Here is a 24,448-nt window from a genome sequence, read left to right as displayed (position 1 = left end):
GGGAGAGAGATGGGGGATGACACGCAGCAAAGGGCAGCAGGTTGGATTCAAACCCGCTCCGCAGCAGGACCCAGCCAACATGGGGCGAACGCTCGGCTGCGGTTACTGTAAAACACGCATTACTGGGTGAGCTGGAGGCCGCCCCACGCCTTTAAGCTTTGATGCGGAAGTACAGAAAATGTTAGACATATGTGACATATTGCCGTTCATCATCATGTTTTAGTCAAAACATTTTTGAAATTCAATGATGGTTATAAGGGGCCAGATAAAAATGTTTAAAAAAGTTTTTAAACCTATTTTCAGGTAAAAGAAAAGAAAAAAAGGGAAGTTAATTCATTGTCACAACCAATTATTATTATTTTTTAAATGTGTCTATTATAATTGTCTGTAGGGAAATTGAAATTCCTATGTAGCTGGGATGAAACCAAAACAAACAAAAACAGAGAAAATGGATAATTATTAATTAGAAACTAATAAAGAAAAAAAGAAAAGAAAAGGTGAATATATAATAAATGATGAGTAAACTGGAGTTGCATAATGACTTCACAAAAACATAATGACTTTTTCAGTAAGCCTTTATAATATAATAATTTTTCAGTGAGTGGATGCAATGTTTTTTAAATGTTTTTGTCATTTTATATAGGCTGGGTATTTAATCCTTGAATATTTCACCCTGAAAATGTAATTATATGAAAAGAAAACCGCAGGTTATTTCAAGGAATATTTACAACAGATTTGTCAGTGCAGTTTTGACTAAACACTAAGTGTTTATCCAGGTGATTTTATACTTTTAAAGTGTGAGTGAATAAACAGTATAATTGACTCTTGTCAACTTCAAGTAATCGTAGGTGAAAAATGTACACTTATAACTCAGGGGGTGAAGATATTCAATAGCAGTAGAAAGCACTATTATTAAATTCCTCCTTGACCTTTGCACCTTCTTTTGGGGCCCTGGCAAAGTAAAAGAAAATGAGACAGGGACATCTCCTCTGCGGCTGCATGCGACAGACAAAGACACCCCAAACGGCCTGGCGTGGAGAACCAAATACACCGTTGAGGGTGACGAAGGAGAGCACTTTCAAACAGAAAATTACCCAGATACCAATGATGGAATATTGACCATCATACAAGTAAGAGCTGTTTAGCTTTAGCATGCTTTACATTACAGTGACGCCCACCTAAGTCTTATATGTAATTACTACACACGTTTTTTTTTTAATCATAGTACAATTATAACATAGCTACATCATTTGAGCCTTTAGACTTCGAGGAGAAGGCACAGACGTGGGCGGCTGTGGCTAAGTGGTAGAGAGGTCGCCTGCCAATTGGAAGGTTGTTGGTTCGATCCCTGGCCCTGCAGCATGCCGAAGTGTCCTTGGGCAAGACACTGAACCCCAAGTTGCCCCCGATGCTGCGCCATCGGAGTGTAAATGTGTGTGAATGTTTATCTGATGAGCAGGTGGCACCTTGTACGGCATCCTCGGCCAAAGTGTGTGAATGGTGAATGGTTCCTGTACTATGTTAAAGCGCTTTGAGTAGTTGTTAAGACTAGAAAAGCGCTATATAAAAACAGTCCATTTACATTTACAGAGGGTGCTGAACATCTCGGTGGAAAATGAGGCGGCATATTTCTCCTATAAAGTAAAGGAGAGGACGCCCTCGGGCTGCCAGTAAAGGTAATGATCCTCGGCCTAACTCAGTAAGATTCATTATTGAAGTTGAGGATACCAACAACCCCCCACGGTTCAGTGTGACTGTCAAAGAGGCTATGCTGGAGGAGAACACACCCATTGGGACCTGTGTAGAGAAAGTGACTGCTGCCGATCCCGACTCCAGTCATGCAAGAGATTTTGTGTAAGTGGGATGTTTATTCCAACATGTTTTGAGCTCTTATCTGGGACCTCCTACACTAAAGCAAATTGTATTTGTTCACAGGTACAAGGTAGGAAATGATCCTGCTGGCTGGGTGAAGGTGGATCCCCACACAGGAGACATCACAACAGCCAAGACACCAGACAGAGAATCTTCTCATGTCGTTAATGGTGTCTACACCATCTTACTGCATGCAGTGGGCGATGGTAAAACTAAAAGTATTGCTAACTGGCAAAGACACAAACCAATTATTTTTTTTATTTTTATTACCAAGGACATGTTTCATTCAAATCTTCTTTGTGACACTATCTTTTAGCCATGCTTACAGCATGGCTCCGTGCACATCTGCCATCCCAAAGACTTCGATCCCTTGACCTTTTCTTTTTTTTACATATTCTGTGAAATATCTCAATATCTGCTGGATGGATTGGCACAAGATTTGGTACAGACCTTTATGTTTCCCAGATGATAAACCATAATGACTTTGGTGATCATCTGACTTTTCTTCTAGCGCCACCATGAGGTTCAAATTTGTGGTTTTGAGGAGATTGTCTCAACAGCTGTTGAGCGGATTGCCATGAAATTTGCTACACACATTCAAGCCGCCCTCAGGATAGCTTTTCTTCTAGTACCACCATAGGATCAACATTTCTATTTGCCCAATATGTTATAGCGAAACTAATACACTTCCCAGCAGTCTTAACTGTACTTTGTGTTTATTGCTAATTTATCATGTCAATTTAAGATGGTGAAAAAGGAATAAACATTATACATGCTTAACATCAACATGTTAAGCATCGTCACTGTGAGCATGTTAGCATACTGATGTTAGTATTTCGCTCAAAGTGCAGCTGGCATGGCTGTAGACTCACTTTTTGTTTTTCTATCCTGGACAGGTAGCCACCTTTGACAGGCACAGCCACACTGAACATCCATGTGACTGATGGGAACAACAATGTGCCTCAGTCAACAGTAGACTATATGGAGGTGTGTGTGTGTGTGTGTGTGTGTGTGTGTGTGTGTGTGTGTCGGCCCCATCATCACGGTAGATGCTGGATCGGATCCGCTAGACGTGTCGCCGTCACAGGACGTGCCTCGTGGCCCGCCTTATTCTGCCGCCGATTGGCTGACCCTGGTATTCTTAACCTAACCCTTAACCAATCCCCAATGCCTAAACCTAACTACGTCTAGCAGATCCGATCTAGCATCTACCCATCACCACCAAGATCACAGCCTTTGACCTGGATGAATGTCCCTTTGGAGGGCCTTTCACATTTGAACTTCTGGGGGATGTCAATGGAAAATATAAAACTGAATCCCTCATATCGTAGAAACAGCTATCATAGTAGTAGTGAAATATTAGGACAAGCATATAAATCAGTGTTTCTCAACGGGGGCGGTACCGCCCCCCAGGGGGCGTTCAGAAGATGATGGGGGGCGTTGGAAGCAATATTTTGGAAAGGGGGGCGTTGAGGTGCCCTTGGGGGGCGTTTGTTTGAAAGCTAGTTTAAACCAAAGATTCACAATAACAATACATGTTTACACTTAAACTACTTGCAAAAAACTGTTTTCTGCAACATTAAAAACCTGCCAGTTCACGGCACTGCAACTGGACGAGACGGTGGATCATTGTTCGGCGCAGCTCCGTGCTGCCTTCAAGGAAACGGGAAGTCAGAGCATCGTCTTAAATGAGCTCCGTATTTCAGCGTGAAGCTGCGTTCAGAAAAAATAGCAATCGCCGCAGGGTGGTGCGACGTCCTGATGTATTCTTTAATCCCCCCAATGTAGCACAAGTAGACTTTATATTTCACAGTAACAGTTTTTCGTCAGATCTTTTATAGAACCCAACGTTTCCTACTGTACCTGAAGGCAGCTTAATTTCACGAAGAAAAAGAGAAAAGAGACGAGCGAGAGATTTTTTTATTTTTTTTTACGAGCGAGAGATATCGACTGTGCTTTGTTGTTTGGCAAACATTTAGCTGTCCCCCAAACTCCCGGGCAATTCAGGGCTTGTGTTTGCTGTTTTAAAACTTTCTTGTTGAAGCGATAGAGGCAGAGATGTCACTGTTTACTGTACGGGACTCCACCTCCTCAAAACGCAGCGCGATGTGGGGTTGCGCTTCTCCAAACGTTTTTTTCTGCTATTTACTCGCAAGACAGGCGATAGCAAACCTAGACTTTCAAACCTAGACTCTTCAAACCTAGACTCTTCAAACCTAGACTCTTCAAACCTAGACTCTTCAAACCTAGACTCTTCAATCCTAGACTCTTCAATCCTAGACTCTTCAATCCTAGACTCTTCAATCCTAGACTCTTCTAACCTAGACTCTTCTAACTTATACTCTTCTAAGCATTAACAAAGGGCTCTCACTAACTTTCAAAGGTTGTAAACTTATTTCCATTCGGCAGTAGGTGTCGTTCTTCAAGTCGTTTGTCATCACCAAAATGAAAACCTTGTTTCTGTGTGTGTGTGTGTGCGTGTGCGTGTTGCGTGTGTGTGTGTGTGTGTGTGTGTGTGCGTGCGTGTAATCCTGCTTTTACCCCATGATAAGTGCAAGCTTGTTTTCCGTTGGAACAATTTGAATGAAAAATAGATTTGAATGTTAAATTGCTAGCTGTTTCTGATTGGCTACTGTTAGTGTTTGTAATAATAATAATAATAATAATAATAATAATACATTTTATTTAAAGCGCCTTTCATGACACCCAAGGTCACTTCACAACCAAAAAAGGACATTCAAATTATAGTCATCTTATAAAGGTGCTGAGGTTCACACCATGCAGCAGGCCTTTTGATAATACCTAATTATAGTTTGAATGTTACATATCTAGTAGTTCTGATTGGCTGCTGTTATTTAATTTGAATGTCAAATGGTTGCATTTAAAAAAAAAAAAAACTGTAAATATTTCTATTCACATGGCTTTTTTGATACCTGGGAAACTAATACATGTGTTGTTTGTCATTCAATGATTTGATTTATTGATTATTTTTAATAACAATAGTAACGACAATAATAGGCCTATATTAGGGCGTAATCATTAATATCCAGGGCAATTAGCCTACATAATATTTGATGGGGGGCGTTAGGGACCTGGATAATGGATAGGGGGGCGCTGGCACAAAAAAGGTTGAGAACCACTGATATAAATAAATAAATAAATATATAAATAAATCATTTAATGGTGTGATTATTTCCCACAGGGTACACAGCTGGCCTGTTGAAAGAGCCCGGTGTGCATGCTGGCCCACACAAAATTTATCTAAAGATCTCTGACATGCAGGGAGAGTTAACGACCTCTGTGTGACCGTGTGCGACTGCACTGTGCCAAAGCCGCTGAGGCACTGCCCCAAAAGCCGCCTCTGGTGCTATAGGCACTCACTGTTTTTACTCCTGTGTAAGAAATAGATATTTTTAGTTAGTATCAGAGTATAATGCAATATGTACAATTCTGATAACTCACTGCAAGTTGAATTTTGTCATCTCCGTCACGCTGACAGTTCTGCTACTGATGGCAGTCATGACCTGCCAAAACCACCCCCCCTAAAAAAAAAAAAAAAACTCACCACTTTGCAGACCAGTGATTGCTCTGGAGAAACCTTCTCAAACATTGAGAATCTAAGAACAGACTGCAAGGTCACTGCTTAGAATTCACTAACAAACCAGTGACAATTCCAGATTTCTCCTCAAGAAAATACCAGTAATTTAACGGTTTCTTCCCCAAGTTACCGGACAACCTCCTGGCAGTGTCCACTAATACCACAACCCATCTAATTGGCAAAGCCTGCACGACGGAACGCAACACAGCAAAGTTTCAACAGGGCGTAAAAATGGACAAACTGTTTTTCACTGGTTAAACTGCAAAACCTGAACTAGATTTTTATGAGCACAAAGTTGCATGTTTTCTTACATACTTTGAATACATTTGTGAAACTAAGACCACTATTTTGGGTGGTCTACACTCCAAATACATTTCTTCTCAGTTTTGTCATTCTTTAACAGTGTACAGAGCAAAACTTAATCTACAAACCCTTTAGAGATTACAGAAGGGGAATTGTACACAGTATGTAGTGAGTGGTATGGTTTGTGCTCATTACTTTGAGGTAGCAGCTGATGAAACTTGATTATGGAAACTTTTTTTTATAAACAGATTGAAGACATGAGCACACTGAATTTCCTTTACAAAAAAAAAAAAAGGAAAAGTACTCAAGCTATGAGGCAGCCACCACTCTTCTAGCCCTGCTTCATCAGGTTGGTAGTACACTTGCAGTATGGAGGTCCACTGGGCAGCATTATGAAATCTCAAAGCCTACATGTGCCTGCAGCGGTGACATAAGCACTGCATTTTTTTAAACTTGATATTTTTTTCCCACTCCTGCAGAGGCTCTCCTCTCTCCAGGAGACTGATCTGTTCAACTTTCAGCCTCAACTCTACACAGATGAGGGGGGACTCAGACAACCTCTCAGAGCTGGAGAACAATCACCATTCCTGATGAGGATTGATTTCAGAACATGCTGGAAGACCAGGGACCCAAGTTCAAGCAACTGGTTTCCATTTGCAAGCCACCACATACTCAAAACTGAGAATTATGCAACATTTGATCAGTGAAATATTAGTGTTTTTAAAACCATACCAAGCTGTGGTTTTAAGGTTGATGGATGCCAACAACAATTTACATGAGATTAAAGCCATTCTGTTAATCATATGTTATTTAATAGCAACTGTTACAAAGTCCTCCAGTTTCTATTTTAGAAGTGGGACAAAAAAAAAAGTAAAGTACAGCTGTCCTCCAAAAGCAACTTGGAGTTACAGTCAAGTTAAATACACTTAGCAAAAACTAAATTATCTGCCTGCTGGCCTAAATTCCATTGCATTTTACCAATTAATACATTTGCTTCTAGCACACAGCTGCTTGATGCAAAGAAATTGCTTTCTCATTTCATATAATAAATCTTCAAAGTACAGAATTCCCTGAATGCAAATTTGGGACGGAGAAAAAAAAAAAAAATCTTAGCTTCAAAGGGGAAAAAAGGGAGGTACTTTTTAAATAAGTAGAAGACTACAATATTTACAGAAAATGTTAACAAAAAGAAAAGCCTTCACACCCTCCCACCACCAATTTTTGGGAGGGGTCGCTGCTCAGTGGCGCTCTGCCCTCTGCGTCCTCTGCCCCTGAATCCTCTGCCTCTCAGGAAGCGGCCGGGCACTCCAAATGTTTCCATGTTCAACTTTTTCTCCTCCGCCCAGGTGGTTCTCCTAGGGACGCAAAAAAAAAAAAAAAAAAGTCAATTATATTGTTGAGCATGATAAACCGCTGAAGTAACCAACTGCAAAAAGTTACACAATCACCTGGGCTTAAGGTCTGATGAGATATTGTCAAAGAAACATTTGGCTTTGTCGTAGTACTTCGCTCCAAGAGTGTCCTCCTCCTCCATACCCTGGCTGTCCTGGGCCACCCCTGAATCCACCTTTTCAACTGCAGCAATTCACAAAATCCAAATGCATACATACATACCATGAAGTGCTTCTGTATGATGTGCACTGAAACTTAATTGACCGATCTCCTATGAAATAAACATACCCACAACCTCCTTCGTGATATCATCTTTAAACTGAGCATGTGCAGTTTCAAAATCAAAATCCGACTCAAACTGCAAGGTTGTGGCCTTTGAGTCTTTCACAAGAAGTTGGCCTCTGCTTCGATTCCTGGACCTGCGACTACCTTAATGTGAGCACCAGAAAGAGTTCAGACAAATGCCACAAACACTACTGTGAAAACGCTTTAGTAACCATTGAAAACTGTTTCACACAGTCTTTTAATATTTACATTTCTTACAGACAGATGAGCAATGTGTTTACTAAAAACTTGTACAGTACTTCTAACCTCCGATGAAACAAACTGTCAAGGCAAAACAAATTCCATTCTTTCAGTAAGAAATGGCTTGCGTGCATTTCGAATTTTAATACCTTGTTTCTGCCTTGGTTTCTGGTCCTCTGTGCCTTGGCCTTGAACCTTTGCTGCACTTGGCTGAGATGGTCCTCGACCTAAATAAATAAATGACCTGTTTAAGTTGTTTTCTTGAGCTGGATTAACAATAGAAGCAATGCAAGAAACCAATTAGTGATTTATCCTGTATGTTATGAGCCACTGACTTTGCTTAGTGGTAGGTATGTTCTCCTTCTGAACCTGGAGAGAGCGCTGTGTTGGACGAACAGGCTGCCTGACCTGTGGCTGGGTTGCAGTCCTCCCTTTTTTCTGGGCAGCACCAGCCGAAGGCACGGTTTGGACGGCCTGCTCGACCATGGGAACTCTCCTGGCTGGGATGCTGTGAAGTCCTGGTACTGAGGGAGCAGGAACAAACATGGTGGGGCTTGATCAACTGCAGATACAGGTGAGAAACAGCCACTGACACTCCACAGTGCTGGGGAAAAAAAAATAAAAAAGCCTAATTCGACACAGATACATCCGTGTCCAAACAAATCCATTATTACTGTACCTAGGCCCAGTGCTGCATTGTACTGCTGGTTGAGTAGAGAAGTAGCAGCCAGCTGGTTGTAGGTGGGCATCATGTCTCTGTATGAACTCCAGCGTGGGTGATAAGCAGCAGGGGAGCTGCCCATGGATGACTAAAATCAAAAAAAGACAAAATATCTTGTGATTCAACTTTTGATTATTACCAAATGCATCTAGTTGTAATTTCTCATGTTTTTTTTTTTTTTTAAAGTCAGCCAATCTCAGAACCACACACCTGCACAATAGCAGGGTCACGAGGCAGTCCATGGTGTGGTTTTGGTGGCTCAGACACAGTGATGTCTTTGATGTCACTTCCTCTGAAGATTATGAATTCATAAATTTCATCTTTGGGGGGCACTGGTCTATCGGAGTGTCGGTCCTCTGTCCCATAGGATTTAACTGTTGGGAAATAAAGTTAGTTTGAAAAAAAAAAGTTAGGTTTTGTTCAGCTACATCCTGCATAAGCTACTGCAAGGTCACTCTAGGCTACATTAAGTGGTTCACAACTCGAGGTAAAATTGTCAAAGAGAAAAACACGTGGCGCTAGAAGGCCAATCAACCTACCTTTGGCTAATGCAACCGTGGACCTGTCTGTGTCGACAGACGACAATATTCCCTCATACCGGATCTGCGCCTTGGATATCAAACTGATTTTACTGCCAATGTAAGGGGTCCCTCCTCCAGCACTCATGTTTACAGCGAAAATATGTCTTCAAATTGAAAAGCAGCGGCTAAATCACAGACCATTAAACCACGACACACACCACACTGGAACTAATCAGCTAGTGCCCAATTAGCGGGCACCTGTTCGCTTTATAAGCTTGCCAGTGACGCACCTCTTTACTGCTGGCTCACCTGCGTGTAAAACAGGGTACGTTTCTTTAGCCAGCTGGCGTACACCGCAAAGACACACGGGCAGGCCACACTGGCTACCTGAGGAGATTGAGGAAGACAGCAGTGGTGGTTTAACATTTATAATGATTCAGGGTTTATCTGTCCCACTTACATTCCCACGTGCCACTATAGAGTGAACTTTACCCCAAAAAAAAAAAATGTATATGCCCTAAAGGCTATATAATCAAGTCCTAACATTAAATTAGATATTGCGAAATGGCAGTTTGGAAATGCACTGAGCTATTATTTCCTCTTTCACATTTTCATTTTCAAATTCCCATTTCACAATATCAATTATAAAACCTACGTGAAATTTCCTTTTTGAGTTTCCCTTTTCATGTTAGCATATATTGTCTAAGTAGTACAACAGTTTATTCGCAAAATTTAAGTAAACATACTTTATTTGTACTGTGCATTTTATCTAAAAGTCAGCGCAGTCCCATGACTGCTGACAGCACTCCTACAATATTTCCTCTCTAAAAGGAGGGTGGGGCGCCCTCAAACGATTCTTTACAGAAGCAACTTCGCTGGTTGGCCAAAACACTGCAGCCATCTTGCACAGCGCATCAAGAGTGAGTAAACTCAGAAATTTGGTGTGTTGGGTTATTGTAAACCACGTTATTATTCTACCAACAGTCACACGATACAATTCTAAAACGGAACAGCTATGGTGATGGCATAACAAAGAAGCCGACAATGTAACATATGATGAAGAGATATTCGTCTCCGACACGGTGCTGTACCGTCTCATGCATCCCCTGGAATGACAGCTGAAGCCATTGGTACCGCCTTTTAGAATGTGGAACAGCCAATCATAACTCGCCGAAATCCCTGCACGGAGACGTTTAGTTGTTGTACGCACGCGCACGTCAGTTGGTAAGTCCCCTCTCTTCTCTCACAATCTCGCAAGAGTGTGAAGATGGCGGTTGTATCCGGGCCGCTGGATGAGCCTTTTTTACACACAGAGGTGAATAAAGCGGTAGTTTGTCATCCTGTACAGTCTGTAGAGTCACAACTGTCGTTCTTGTGTCAAAACAACCACTGGGGTAGGCACGAGGTAGCCGGTAATTACATGGCTATAGTTCCGGGACAAGGGGGTAGCGCGAGCTAACGTCCAGCTGGGACTTGGTCAAGACGATTGCCGAAGCAGGTACGCTGCAACTAACGTTACTAATGTTGTTTTCCTCTTTGTCTCTCCGAGTTAAGAAGGCGCCGGAGGTGACCGAGAAAAACTGTAGATGTGTCAGAGTCTTGCCCCATCACATTCAAGATTGTTTGTGCTCCTAACAAGTTGAAGTGCAGGAGGTCTCTATGGTTCAACTATGGATGCGTCGACGGCCAGCACGGACTCCACTACGGGACACGACCCTGGCAAAACACTTGTTGTTAGTGGCGCTGTAACTTCTCTCCCTAATCACCAGGGGAAAGTAGGCTCGTGCTCAGTGCAGACTTTCAATGGGAGCCAAACTATAAACTCTCACAATTCAGGAAGCGCTGCCCCCATCGCGGGGGCGACGGTGACAAGTGTCACTGCTAACAGCAGCAGCAGTACTGTGATATCTGTCACAGCTGTCAACAGTGGACCAGTGATGTCAAAAGGGCTGACCAGTGCAATAATGCACCCCTCGTCAAACAGTGTAATTCAGACGTCTCTCGTGAACTCGCAGAGTGTTGTCGGTCCAGCTCAGTGTGTGAGCCAGGCAACAGGACCCACTGTGACACTGGTCAGGCCGCCTATGCAAACCGCGGGGTCGGGTGCAACTTTGAATGGGAACAATAATGTGAGCCACGCTGTGGTTTCCAATACAACAGGTCACACAGGTATCGACATACACACCCCGCTTGTTAATAACAGCCAGCCAGCCAACTCGTCGTCTGTCAGCGCACCGCACATAATCAAGGCAGAGCCACCCACAACAATAATCCAGTCACCACAGCAGCCAGCGGTTACTCCTGGCGCCGTCAGCGCTCCCCGGATTCTGTCGACGGTAGCTGCCGGTCCAGGCGGGATACGAGCCCTGACGCCTCAGATGTTAGCCCCAAGACTCCCCCAGACGCCCTCGGGACAGCCCAGTGTACATAACATCCAGCTCCCCCCGGGTGAGTGAAGTCAGAACTTTTTACTGTATGTGCACAGGCATTTATTTTCACACTTGACTGAGTCACCATATTGGTTTCATTTTCATTTGCGTTTGATCAATGATAGTAAAAATATTGAATGTTGGTCATCCAATATAGAATATATGTATGTCCTCTTAGACTCACTATGAGTAGTGCACGTGATTCCTTAAATAACCCTTAACTGTTACGATTTATGGTTCAGGAATGGTGCTTGTACGCAGTGAGAGCGGGCAGCTGCTGATGATTCCTCAACAGGCTCTGGCCCAGATGCAAGCCCAGGCTCAGGGAGGCATGGCACCTCGGACTGCTACACCAACAAGTGTTCCTCCTGGTCAGGTAAGATCACACGGTCTGCCTGTGAAGGACTTTATAGCTATATGTCTCACTTTAGTGCCAAGGTCAGTTATAGCCCGTTTTCAGCTTGCCTTCCTGCCTACAGCTCAGGAAAGCACCTGTTTAGTAGAACAGTTTCAATTCAAGCTCATGTGTAGGTAAGATATGGAAAGTAGTGTGCTTGTATATTATTGTGTTGTATTATTAGTCTTCATTCATGCACAATTAATAACATAGACATGTATTTTTTTTTATTTATGTATTTAGATGTAATCAGTAGATGTTTTTTTTTTTTCTGGTTTGATGAAACTGGGTGTTGCACATCATGTCATGCTCTGTGCCTTGTATCAGGCTCCTGGAAACACCATCATTAGCAGACAAGTGGCTCCCAGCACCATTATCCGTCAAGGCTGTCCAGCCCCAACGTCATCTGCTGCGACCACCACTCTTCATAGACCTCCTATCCTTCAGGTAACCCTGTCGGTTTGTGTCAAATCATTTCTTATTATGTTCATTTGGCTTTTTGCACATTGTTTTGTGTCCATTATTTGAACAAGCTGCTGACTGAAGGATGATACAAAGTGCCTCATTGTCACTGTTTGATATTATAGTACACTATAATATTACCAGTTTAGGCAGTTTCAAAGTGACACTATAAGGATCTTACGAGTGCATTTTTTTTTTTTAATGAAAAAAAGGATGCTAACTTTCATTCTCTAGAATATGTGTTGTTTGGTGCATAGTGTGAATACATGTTTTCCAATTGGCTGGTTTTATTGGTACTCCTGAACCTTGTTTCCTGGATTTACCATAGAAGCATGGAGACCTAGACTTGAAGGAATTAGACTTACCGGTATGTATAAAGAGTTTTATGTGTTACACACGCTCAAACACGGCAGCAGAGTTGGCAGTTATTAATAGAACTATCACAAAATGATCAAGTCATATCACTGGAGTGCTGACTTTCCTATATTTTTTGAGGAAGAGCCTCCAACTGAAATTCAGTGAAAGAACCTAAAGTTTGATGCACTTGATGAACTTTGAAACAATTTTAAAACCCACACTCTCCTGTGATTACTTGAACAGTGGGTTTTGAAATCTTTGGACAACCTAAATAACATGATGGTGATGCCTTTCTTCCCAGAGCTCAGTTGGGGCTGCAGTACCAGGAATTACCCCCAGGACTGTCAGCCAAACAGCTGGGACCACAGTATCTTCGGTAACAGTGAGCAAAGTGAGTTATGCTAAGCCCAAGGGATCAGATAGAGCTGGGTGCTGTAGACAATTACAGTAGAATAAAAGAAGGCAAAGCATGCTGTGATATACAAAATGGTACTCACAAATGAGACTTGAATTTGTTAATAATCTGAATGTTCTGTGTTTTTGGCAGGAGACAATGGAGAATGTGACAAAATGTAAGAACTTCCTGTCTACACTGATCAAGCTAGCATCCACTGGGAAGCAATCTACAGAGACTGCAGCCATTGTGAGAGAGCTGGTCAAGGACCTGCTGGTGAGTGAGTCGTACATACAGGAGACACACATGAACCTGTCCACTGCAGAGATGGCAAAAGTACTCACTTCCCGTACTTAAGTAGAAGTACAGATACTTGTGTTAAAAAATACTCTGGTAAAAGTAGAAGTACTGATTTAACTTCTTTACTTAAGTAAAAGTAACAAAGTACAGGCTTTGAAATGTACTTAAAGTATAAAAGTAAAAGTAGCCTTGCGAATGACAACCACTTTTTATGCAAAGCTACCTGGACCACATACGTTACTAGAGTGCAAGATGAGAAACTTCAGTGGACATAAAGGCTCTTTATATGCCATTGTCTACATTTTAAATGGATGTCTGCCAAACATCACATATATGATTATTGTGACAGAGACTGGGACTCCAGCTTAATAAGATTCTGACTGAGTAGCAAGATATGAATTCAATGGTGATTCTGTGAGAATTCACAGATCCAGTTTCTCTTTTTTAATCGTCCCCTTAACATTTAAAGGAATCTACATGTATGTGTGTGTGCTCAAATATAGAAAGAAAATAAAGGATACAATATGAATTACTAAACATAGATTAATTAAGAAGTTCCCCATACTTTTAGAGTTACACAGCACATTGGCCAGGAGTCATACTTGATGCCTCCTAGCCTATCTCAAACATCTCTCTCAGATAAGGCCAAGGATGGTTGGGAATGTCTTGCTGCTTGTCTGCCTAATCTCTGGGATCTCTGTTTTCTTCATTTTCAATCATGTCGCCGTCCATACTACTAGTGCTAACGTTACCACCATCAAGCTGCAATTATTTGCCGCAAATGAATGCAGAATGCGGCCGAATCTGTCGAGTCGTCTTGTAGTGGTGCGTTACATGCAACGTAGCCTACAGTATATTCCCATCCAATTAGATTGAATTCGGTATTGATCACGTGAAAAATAATAACGGTAACTCCAGTGAAATTATTTGAAACTTGCCAGTGAGGACTAGATTAGGACCGTATTTAAAGCTGATGCTGGTTTCAAACTTTGACCCCCCCCCCAGGTGTGTCTGTAAAACACGGACAACTTCTCTCTTTTGATGCTTTTGCTAACAGGTGAAGAACACAAACAACTAAATCACTAGCTTACCTACTTTAACTGTGCAGGAACTATAGACCAATACAACAACAGGCTTAAATGAACTGACAACATAAGTTATACGACTTACAGTTCTCAAGGACGCACACACACGATCTCAACTGATTATCCTCCGGACAGCAGTCTCTCTTTCTTTTTTCACTTTTTTCTGTGTAGGCCGCGCCCGCGCAGCAGGTATGGGCGCGTGTCCGCGCTATTCTCCGACATTACGACCTCTTGTACAAAACTAAAGTAACGAGCCAATTTTTAAAATGTAAGGAGTAGAAAGTACCGATATTCGTGTTAAAATGTAAGGAGTAAAAGTAAAAAGTCGCCACAAAAAAAAATAGTAAAGTAAAGTAGAAATATCCGAAAAATCTACTTAAGTACAGTAACGAAGTATTTGTACTTCGTTACTTCCCATCTCTGGTCCACTGCTATATTGTGTTTCACATTTGACAAGAATTTTGACAAATGAACGCTCTAAAATATAATCATTTATTAAAATGTAAAAGAAAATCCAGCTGTCCTTCTAAAAGTGGAAAATCTTCAGCCAAGAGAATCCTCAACTGTACCAGCAAATATGACAGCTCTTTATGCCCATATATTGTACTAGGAGGGCAGACTGGAAGCTGAAGAATTCACCAGCAGATTGTACAAAGAGCTCAATTCTTCGCCCCAACCTTACCTTGTGCCTTTCCTCAAGGTAAGAAATATTATATTGTCATTTTCACTGGCCTACCTTCCAGTAAAATGTGTTTTTATACAGTATTTTCTAGGACCACAGGAAACAATTGCCAAACGAGTCCTCTTTATGTGCATTTCTGTAATATATAACCTGTTTGTCTTCTGTAGAGAAGCCTCCCAGCCTTGAGGCAGCTCACCCCAGACTCAGCAGCCTTCATCCAGCAGAGTCAGCTCCCCCAGCCAGCCTCAGGTCCAGTCCTCTCCACCTCACCCATCCCCACCACGGTGGTCCTGGGCAGCCCAGCACCCCGCCTCACTGCCCCAGTCAGTAGGCCCCAGCTCCCACCAGGCATTAGCAAACCAGGACAGACCGGCGCACTGGTAAACTGAGTAATAAATATGTCTGCTCAACTCAAATCTACAACTTTGAGTGCCATTTATATCAAATACAGGGACTCTCAAATATGAATGACATAATCTGCATTTGGAACTTTACCCTTGCAGGTTATCCAGCTTCAGCAGAGAGCAATGTTGAGACCTCAGGTAGCCTTACCGACAACCCCCATGGTGACTCTCAGAAATCAGGCTCCTGGCCGCATCATGCTGGGACAGCAACAGGTCCAGCTAAAAGAGCTGCAGCCACGTAAGGACGTCAATCTAATACACCTCTGTCTTTGCATGCGTGTGCCTTTCTTTGGGTGAGCTGTAGTATTTATTGTGTATTCTGTATGTGTGCCAGTTCCTGTGAGGCTGGAGGTGCCACATGTTTCTAAACAAGTGTCTGCTGCATCCTTGACCCTGGCTCAAAAGAACAAGCTGAAAGAGGCTGGTGGCACTTTCAAGTAAGAACAAAGATAATAGAGTTCAAATCAATTTAACCAATCCATTTTTTTAAATAACATGTTTTAATATTAGCGTCACTTGTAGGGGGAAAATTTACTTTTGGGAACTTTTTATAACTCACCCAGCAAATAAAAATGAGAGTTTATTTAATCTCATTGTAAGCATATCTTTTTATAGCTTAAACATGTTATGTAGCTGGATAAAGAAATAACAGTTGATAGTGATTTATCCAACTTTCAATGCTACTTTTGCCTAGCGTTGGGTACCGAAACCCGGTGCTAATACGGCACCGGTGCCTTAACAATCGGTATCTACCGGATCGAATAGTAACGCCAATTTCGGTGCCTGATTTTGGTGCTACTGAAATGCCTGCGCTTCCCACTGATGCTCCGAAACGGACGTTAGAGGCCACAGAAGCATTGCTGCATGTGACGCTAGTTAACACTACACTTCACGGCAGTTGATGTTAGCCTACCGTTAGCTAGCAGCTGGAGTAAACATGGTTAAAATGCTGACAGCTAACGTTAAACGGTGTGACTGTATTTACTGTAGAGGATTCCAACTAGGGCTGGGCGATATGGAGAAAATCAAATATCACGATATTTTTGACCAAATACCTCGATATCGATCCCACCACGATATTGTAGTGTTGACTATTGTTGCTTTCACAAAATATTTACACAATGAGATTTTTGATAAATAATCATCAGTAATGTGGTTATAATGACTAAGTGGTTAAAGGCAAATAATAGAACAGTTACAACAGTCTGGTAAGGTCAGAAAATGACATCACTTTACTGTAATGCAGCCTTTAAAACCAGGAAAAGACAACACTTGTCGGAACAACAACGCAGACGGTGCGTTCACTTAAAACTCTCCTCGCCAGCCTCGTGGTGCATTCAAAGTTATTGTAAAATACCCTTTTTCCATCTAGTGGTTGTTTTTGTTGTTTACCAGCAATTTACTGGGGATATAAGTTGTTGTTATTCAATTTTTAATAAATCATTTTGACCATATGGCCTTAGCAACAAACAAGCCGTTTTTAAATGTCGCCGACTGTAGTTTTGTGCTCCTTTTTTTTTATTTATTTTTTTTTATTTTTTTTTATAAATACATAGGCCTAAATATTTTTTTAAATCTTTTTAAAAGTATCGGTTCAGGCACCGTTTAGGCACTGGCACCGTTTTAGCACCAGTATCGGAAAAAAACCCAAACGATACCTAACCCTACTTTTGCCACACCTACATTTATGTATACAGAGATGATGACGACATCAACGATGTGGCCTCCATGGCTGGAGTGAACCTATCAGAGGAAAGCGCTAATATCCTAGCAACCAATTCTGGAATAGTGGGAGCGGTGACACATTCCTGTAAGGACGAGGCTTTCCTCTCCTATGCCATTCTACAGAGGAGAATGCAGGAGATAGGTGAGACACTTACAACTTTGTTGACAATGCAGCATCTATCCATCCACCTAAAGCCCCAAGATGCCTCTGTTTCTTCTCCAGGTAGTAGGTACGGTGTGACCGACCTGGGTGCGGAGGTGGTGAACCTTGTCTCCCACGCTACTCAGCAGCGGCTTCAGAACCTGCTGGGGAAAGTTACTGAAGTTGCTCAGCAGAAAAACGGAAATTTCAAGGTTTGTTTACGCCGTCATCATAGAGAGTTTATTATTAGATTAAGCCTTAACTAGATTCTTGTGGACAAATCATGCTGGTGCTGTATTTACAATGCTGTTTTTAGCCTGCAAATGCCACATGCATCGTGCAATGCTGTGAGTCCACATATATGCAATAATGTCTCCTGTCATCTTTTAGTCTTGTCTGGGATAACATTGTGGCATTGCTGTCTGTTGGCAGGAGGATGACAAATATGAGCAGAGCAGTGATGTTCGTGCTCAGCTCAAGTTCTTTGAGCAGCTGGACCAGCTAGAAAAACAACGGAAGGAGGAACAGGAGAGAGAGATCCTCCTAAAGGCAGCTAAGGTACAGCATCACTGACAGACAAAAAATGATATGTCCAAAGGCTATTGGAGAAATTTAATTCACACAAAACTGAAGTAAAAGGCAAGTAAAATCTGTGGATTCAGATACCTGGTGTCAAACGGAGTGAAAATAAAAGGCCCCATAAGAGACTGAGAGTTTTTTTTTTTTTTTTTTTCCACAAATAAATGCCTTTCTGTAATGAATACCTAGATAAAATATTCTTTGGGAGATCGAAACATCTCATGCAACCATCAAAACATGCACTTTGTTGCCGTGATATATCACATTAGGCAGACAAGAAGATCTTTTAGGTTTAAATAGACTGTCAGCAGTTTTAAGCATCCTGTTTTTAAAAAGGCCATACTGTTACTTTTTAATGTTCAGATGAAATCAACTCATTTATTAATAATAGCAGGTGTGTATAAATGCTGGTTTGTTTGGTGTACATCAAGTGTTTTGGTATCCCACATCTATTCTCTTCTCCAGAGGCACATTAAAAGTGCTGTACTCCGTATTCAAAACATTAATTTAGCAGTAAACAACTATTTGCAGTGTAAAGATATAGTGGAGTAATGGCTTCCTGAGCAGAGAATGAAGTCACACTCTGTGTGTTTTTTTTTTTGTGTGTGTGTGTGTGTGTGTGTGTGTGTGTGTGTGTGTGTGTGTGTGTGTGTGTGTGTGTGTGTGTGTGTGTGTGTGTGTGTGTGTGTGTGTGTGTGTGTGTGTGTGTGTGTGTGTGTGTGTGTGTGTGTGTGTGTGTGTGTGTGTGTGTGTGTGTGTGTGTGTGTGTGTGTGTGTTAATCGTCTTTGTTTTGAACAAACCAGTAGTTCATCTGCTTTTCAAACTCAAAAGAAAACACCTGCACATTTTACATGATCTCTAGTCCCATACAACCTGGGCTTTGGTTTTTCTTCTGCCAACATCAGTTATTAATGTATCTTGCTTTTGGCCTTGCAGTCTCGAGCTCGGCAAGAGGACCCAGAGCAGCTGCGTCTGAAACAGAAGGCAAAAGAGGTAGGACAAGAGGAGCAGGACAGTCAACTAGTGTCTGTTTCTGGGTGTTTTAAGCATCATATGCTTGATTTCCGTGTTGCTATGTGTGTGTTATCCAGATGCAGCAGCAGGAGCTGGCTCAGATGAGACAGAGGGAGGCCAACCTGACTGCTTTGGCAGCCATCGGTCCCAGGAAGAAGAGGAAGATTCTGGACTCTGCATCTTCCTCTGCTGCAGCTGAGGTAACACTTATCACAGTACATATACCTCAGTGTTGTGTATCCTGGGCTAGCTGGCAAGTATAGCCCCATCATAAAGGCACCATATACCTTTGTCCATCTGGCACTATCTTTCATAACCTTTTCCATCTTCACCCTGCAGAGAATATCTCTTTACATTACTTAAGTGAAAATTTGCCACCTTTTTAATGTAGTCTATTGAAGAAATAAATTCCCCAATGTGTGCTATATTGACCGAGAAAGCAAGTTCTTCTGCTTGCATATCTGTGGCAGCTGTGCCTAGATGTACCAGGATGCATTGCACACGAGTGGTGTCTTCGCTTAGCTCTCTTAGCATTTTAGTTAACAAAACAAACTTACAAAATGTCAAGAAAGGAAATATTCTTAAACCTAAACTGAAAAATACAACTATACACAAAATGATATGAATTGAAATTGGTCTCTTTCATGAACCAAGACTTGATTCGTTACCTGTTAACTCGTCATAAAACACACAGAAAAAAATAATCAAACTCACCAAATCCATCTTGGTTAAATGTTTCCACTGTTCCATCAACCAGTTAATCCTTCATTTCACCAATTAAGATATGAAAATAATCCTGCTCCAAGGGCCGTCCCCCCGCCCCCCCCCAGTCTCTTTCGGCTGTCCCGGTAAACAGCGGCTCGCTGGTGGCTCTCACTTCTTCTTCGCAGGCAGACCATTACATTTACAGAATACAATGACAAAAACAGCCCCAAAATCGCCCTGCTGGTCTTGGTTGTCTTTTTCAGTTTATCATCAGGGTCCTGAAGAAGGTCACCAGCACACCTCTGTCCAAGTAAACTTGCAGAAATGCACAATACAGTCCCCCAGGAGCTGTCGTCCGCGAGAGTATCCAGCGAAATCATCATCATCATTGCAGAAGAATGATTCAGTTTCTGTTTGAAGGGCAATTTGAGCGAAGGCACCCCAAGTCGGTGTATGCTCTTGGCAGCTCAACTTCTTAAGATTCCCTGCCGGAGTCCATATCCTTCCCGCTGCATCTGCAGCCTCCCTCGGCCTCTCTCTGGCTGAAATATGAATACGGCTGAATGTCAGTCAGTCACAACACTGTATATACTGTATATAACATGCACACTGTAAAAAAAATCTTGTCCATAACATCCTCTCGCTGATGGAAACGTTGCTAGTTTGCACTACGAGAGAAGAGAGCAGGACAGTTTTGGCATTGTGCCCCCAGTTACCAGCGCTGAAGTAGCTTGTAGTTCTTCCATCCTCCTGTCACGGGAGTAGAGCAGATTTTTGGAGACATGGAGGACATTTCAGAAACGGCAGGCTTTTTTCTCGCATTATCCCTCATTCAGATAGATAGAGATAAGGTGGGAAATTGCTGTAATTTCCCTTTTAATTAGCATAAGATAAACAAAGACATATGACTCACTTTAACAAAAGACACTAAAGTTAAAATGCCTGTGACCGCAATAATTGCATCAGGTTACAGTTCATTTGGGTTGGGTACCGAAAAGCACCAGGGTTTCGGTGCACTTATATTTACCACTTGCGTTGCCCTCTGGTGCTCTGAAACAGACCTTACAGGAAAGAAAAGCATCAGTGCACATGATGTTAGTTAACATTACACTTGGCAGCAAATAATGTTAGCCTACCTTTAGCTAGTAGCTGGCACAAACATGGTTAAAATGCTTAAAGCTACACTCGAAAGGATTCCAACACCTTTCCCGGGACGTTATCAGCAAAATTTTAGTCTTTTGAGACGCGCTTTGAGGTCACTGCCGCAGTCGGAGATGTCGGAGAGACAACAGCGACGCGACTTAATGGTGCATTCAATTGCACTTTATAAACTTAATAGTGCATTCAAGTGCACTTCAATAAGCTTAAGTTGTTGTTGTAAAGTACTCTTCTGCCATCTAGTCTAGTTTTTCATTTAAATTTGACCATATGGCCTTAGCGATAAACAAGCTGTTCTTTAATGTTGCCGACTGTCAGTTCAGGCACCGTTTCGGCACGGACACCGTTTTTTTTCATTCATTTTAGCCCTGGTATCAGACAAAATCCATACGATACCCAACCCTACGGTTAAAAAGCTGCTTTCTTTGTCAGTGTAAGACACTGGTTATAGAAATAACTCCAGTGACTATATCAGCCAGACAAAGTTGACTTGGTGACGAGCTGTCATTTACAGCCCACACTACCCTGACAGAAACCTGCTTTCAGTCATATGTGCTCTTCACATACCTGGAGAAAATAATATAATGAAGCCACTCATTCTGGCAGAGCACACTACTCGTGCACATTGTCAGCCGACTCTTGTAATTACAGATCACATTTAAACAAGTCACCAGTCACATTCATTTAATACAATAAGACGTCTTCCTAATGTGACAAACCTTTACTCACATGCTGCATCTGCCGATTATGCTTGGTACGACCCGCTACACATTGCTATTGGTTTAGTTAATTGATTTCTCCTTTGATCACAAATCACTTATCAGTTCTAGATGTTTGATTACCTTGGTGATGGTTATTCTTTATATTAATATATACAGCATGTATAGCATCTAACTCATCTCTGCAATAAATATAAATGGCCCTATATTCTATTCTGTTCTGTACTAATTGTTGCTGACAGGAATTGTCATATGAAAAACAAACGTTCAGGAAACAATGTGCAATATTTCTGCTTTTATTTACTTACTTGGACAAAGGTTGCAGTAATTTAAGGTGGTGTTTATTTTTTACACCTTCCCTGCCTCCCAATGACAATGCTGCTTTTCTGCCTGAAGACTTCTTTACAATGTTTATTCAAAATTACAAGAAAAAAATGTCAGAGTTGTGTTGTATTCTGTAAGATACAATTTAAAAAAAAAAAAAAAAAAAAAAAAAAAGTGGGGAGGTAAGTGGGGAAAGTTGTTACCAAATTAAACAAACAGCTATGGAAATAACACTTCAACGAAACAGAATTGCACTTTACTATAAGCAATAGAGGCCATGACTGCAGAGCTATTTAAAGTTCTATTTAAACCATTTATCCATAGCTATCTCTTTTAACTAATACTTTTAGCCAAACCTCTCTGCTGGCTTGCTAGTTTTAATGCTCTCTCAGTCGCAACACGAAGTGTGTATATATTTTTTTAATCAAATGGTACATTTCTATTTTTTTTTTTTTTTTTAATATTCATTCATCTACTTCACAGTCTTTTAATAACACCCCTGTCAACTGCAGAAGTAGCTGCAAGCCCTGGGGTACTAGTACCCCTGGTTGAAAATCACTGACCTACAAACATAAAAAAATATTGTGTTTATGTATTGCAATTTGTGAAAATATAAAAGATATGTGGGTGAAGGTGCATGCAGGCCCAAACCCTTCCAAATTATTCCTTGGGTTGACTCATCACACACTCCACACACAAATCCCAAATATCACATACCCACTCCCCACTCTAAACCTGTCTTTCTCCCTCCCATCTGTCTCTCATCTTGCAGGGATCAGGAACAGGTCCCTCTCTGTCTGGTGGGGCTGCTGGGTCTGGCTCCAGACCCACACGGCAGCGCATCACACGTGTCAATCTCAGGGACCTGCTCTTCTGTTTGGAGAACGAGAGATTTACCAGTCACTCCCATTTCCTCTACAAAGGCTTTCTCAAATAGGCTTGATGTCAGAGGGGAGAGTGTGTGGAGAGACCAACCGCTCCCACCACAGAGAAAGCATAAGAGACTTTTATAAATAAAGAGGAGAGCAGCGTATTATTGGCACATTTCCGGTTTTTTCAGATATACCTGATAACCTGAAGTACAGTGGTAGCCACATTGGATGGCCTCTCTACCTCTCTCCTCAAATAATGCCTACTTTGCTTCACAAGCATTACTGGACTAATGCTACTATTTACCCCGTACAATGTTTCAATCAAATGCAAAAAATGGATTATATGTTATGAGGAAGTTATTGTACAATTATGCACTGTCACACCGTACCGTCTCTTTCGGATTATTTGTATGTGCATTAGACTTTAAAGCAATTGAAATCCTAACATTTGTTTTATTAGACCACAGACTAATTTTACTGAATGATGATTTTATTTTTGATTTAACTGAATGAGTTTAAACTCCAAACTGTGTAACCTACTGAGTTGCCTTCCTAACTATGAATAAGCCATATAGCCATCCCGAAGCAATTAACCCTGCTGTAACTCATGACGCAGTAGTTCACATCTCCATTACTTTACTTGATTATTTTTTTGCATATTTATTTACTAAACTTAAGCTTGAATTCATGTTTAGTTATTTATTTGATTTCATGTGACACCTCAGTTGTTTGTAGCTTAAATTCAAAACGCAATGCATTTAACGGCATAGGATATGTTTAAAATCAGTTTTGACAATTTTGTTGGGTTTATAGATTTCAGTGCGTGTAGAGAGGTGTTTTTGTTTTTAAATCTTTGAAATTGTTCTTTTTAAAATTAGTTTGACATGTATTGGTTTCTAAAACTTGAATAGGTTTCAGAAGACTTTTAACCCGTATTGCTATACCAAACATACATCTACCTGAAAGTGATTTCTATTTTTCTAGCTGCCCACCAACACACATTTTTACTCTCTTATAATAGTGACTGACTTAAGTGGAGTTTCTTCCTGTATATTTGTAAATGTTACACCTAGTTTTACACATGGTTTTGTATAGAATTTACCCATACGGCATAAAGAAAAACAAACAAATTTTCTCTATTGAAAAGTTTGAATAAATAATGGTTTTACAGTAACTGGTTTGGTTTGGTGTTTAAAGAGGTTTCAGTCAGTTTTTTTTGTTTGAATTGTATTGTGTTGCACTAGGGGGCAGCATTGCATTATGATAACGTCTGGATGTGTACTGCATGTAGCACTGAGGATATTGCACATGGCTTTGCACATGAATGAGCTAAATGCCTTTAATTCTTCCTTACTCTACCTGTTCACAGATAATTCCACTTAATCCTCTAACATCTGTGATACCGCATGTAGTACACAGCTTGTGTCCCCTGGGTCTATATAGTAGACATCTACTGAGCACCACTCCCATGAGCAGAACACACATCTCTCAACCTAGAATGAAATCGCACTTACACGCAGTCTGCAACCAGTCTGTGCTGTGCTTTGTTTGGCTTTCTTGTTTGAGTCCATCTCCATTATCAGCCCTACACATGCATTGGCAACAGCTGCAACATCAGCTGCTAACATTCACCACAACCATGGGCTGGAAATAATTAGGCCATTCTGCCACGGGGACAGTTGCCTGATGTTGCAATGATTGGGAACAGCTTTTGTATCAGCGTTGACCAAAGAGGAACAATAAGTGTGTATTTGGAGTCATCAGTGG

At 41.4% G+C, this 24,448-nt stretch overlaps 2 protein-coding genes and 1 pseudogene across 6 annotated transcripts; 2 read left to right on the top strand and 1 right to left on the bottom strand.

Annotated features, from left to right (window-relative positions):
- Positions 1-79: 79 nt before the first annotated feature.
- Positions 80-6,924, top strand: LOC120558229 (annotated as a pseudogene).
- On the bottom strand, positions 6,567-9,280 carry LOC120557574 (protein LSM14 homolog B-like). Its single transcript, XM_039798063.1, has 8 exons — positions 8,951-9,280; positions 8,622-8,785; positions 8,370-8,499; positions 8,026-8,214; positions 7,840-7,917; positions 7,454-7,594; positions 7,222-7,348; positions 6,567-7,128 (listed from the first exon to the last, which is right to left on the bottom strand). Exons 1-8 carry the CDS (start codon positions 9,075-9,077, stop codon positions 6,972-6,974), a joined length of 1,113 nt encoding a protein of 370 aa, XP_039653997.1. The 5' UTR covers positions 9,078-9,280; the 3' UTR covers positions 6,567-6,971.
- A 592-nt stretch (positions 9,281-9,872) lies between these two features.
- LOC120557573 (transcription initiation factor TFIID subunit 4-like) lies at positions 9,873-23,855 on the top strand. 5 transcript variants are annotated; one of them, XM_039798059.1, is made up of 16 exons: positions 9,873-10,156; positions 10,487-11,380; positions 11,604-11,737; positions 12,086-12,205; positions 12,549-12,587; positions 12,879-12,968; positions 13,125-13,247; positions 14,967-15,056; positions 15,206-15,418; positions 15,542-15,680; positions 15,777-15,879; positions 17,140-17,521; positions 17,742-17,867; positions 18,826-18,882; positions 18,981-19,103; positions 22,582-23,855. In XM_039798059.1, the coding sequence occupies exons 2-16, from the start codon at positions 10,603-10,605 to the stop codon at positions 22,744-22,746; spliced, it is 2,682 nt and encodes an 893-aa protein (XP_039653993.1). In that variant the 5' UTR covers positions 9,873-10,156; positions 10,487-10,602; the 3' UTR covers positions 22,747-23,855. The 5 variants fall into 5 exon arrangements, with proteins under 5 accessions (XP_039653993.1, XP_039653992.1, XP_039653995.1 ...); XM_039798058.1 differs by lacking the exon at positions 9,873-10,156 and adding an exon at positions 10,167-10,247; XM_039798061.1 differs by lacking the exon at positions 9,873-10,156 and having other exon boundaries at positions 10,167-11,380; positions 17,140-17,309; positions 17,391-17,521.
- Positions 23,856-24,448: the final 593 nt, after the last annotated feature.

This window comes from Perca fluviatilis, chromosome 4 (genome assembly GCF_010015445.1).
Source record: "Perca fluviatilis chromosome 4, GENO_Pfluv_1.0, whole genome shotgun sequence".
Classification (NCBI taxonomy): domain Eukaryota; kingdom Metazoa; phylum Chordata; class Actinopteri; order Perciformes; family Percidae; genus Perca; species Perca fluviatilis.
Note: the sequence above shows the minus strand (reverse complement) of the source record. Positions and strands in the feature narration are given on the sequence as shown.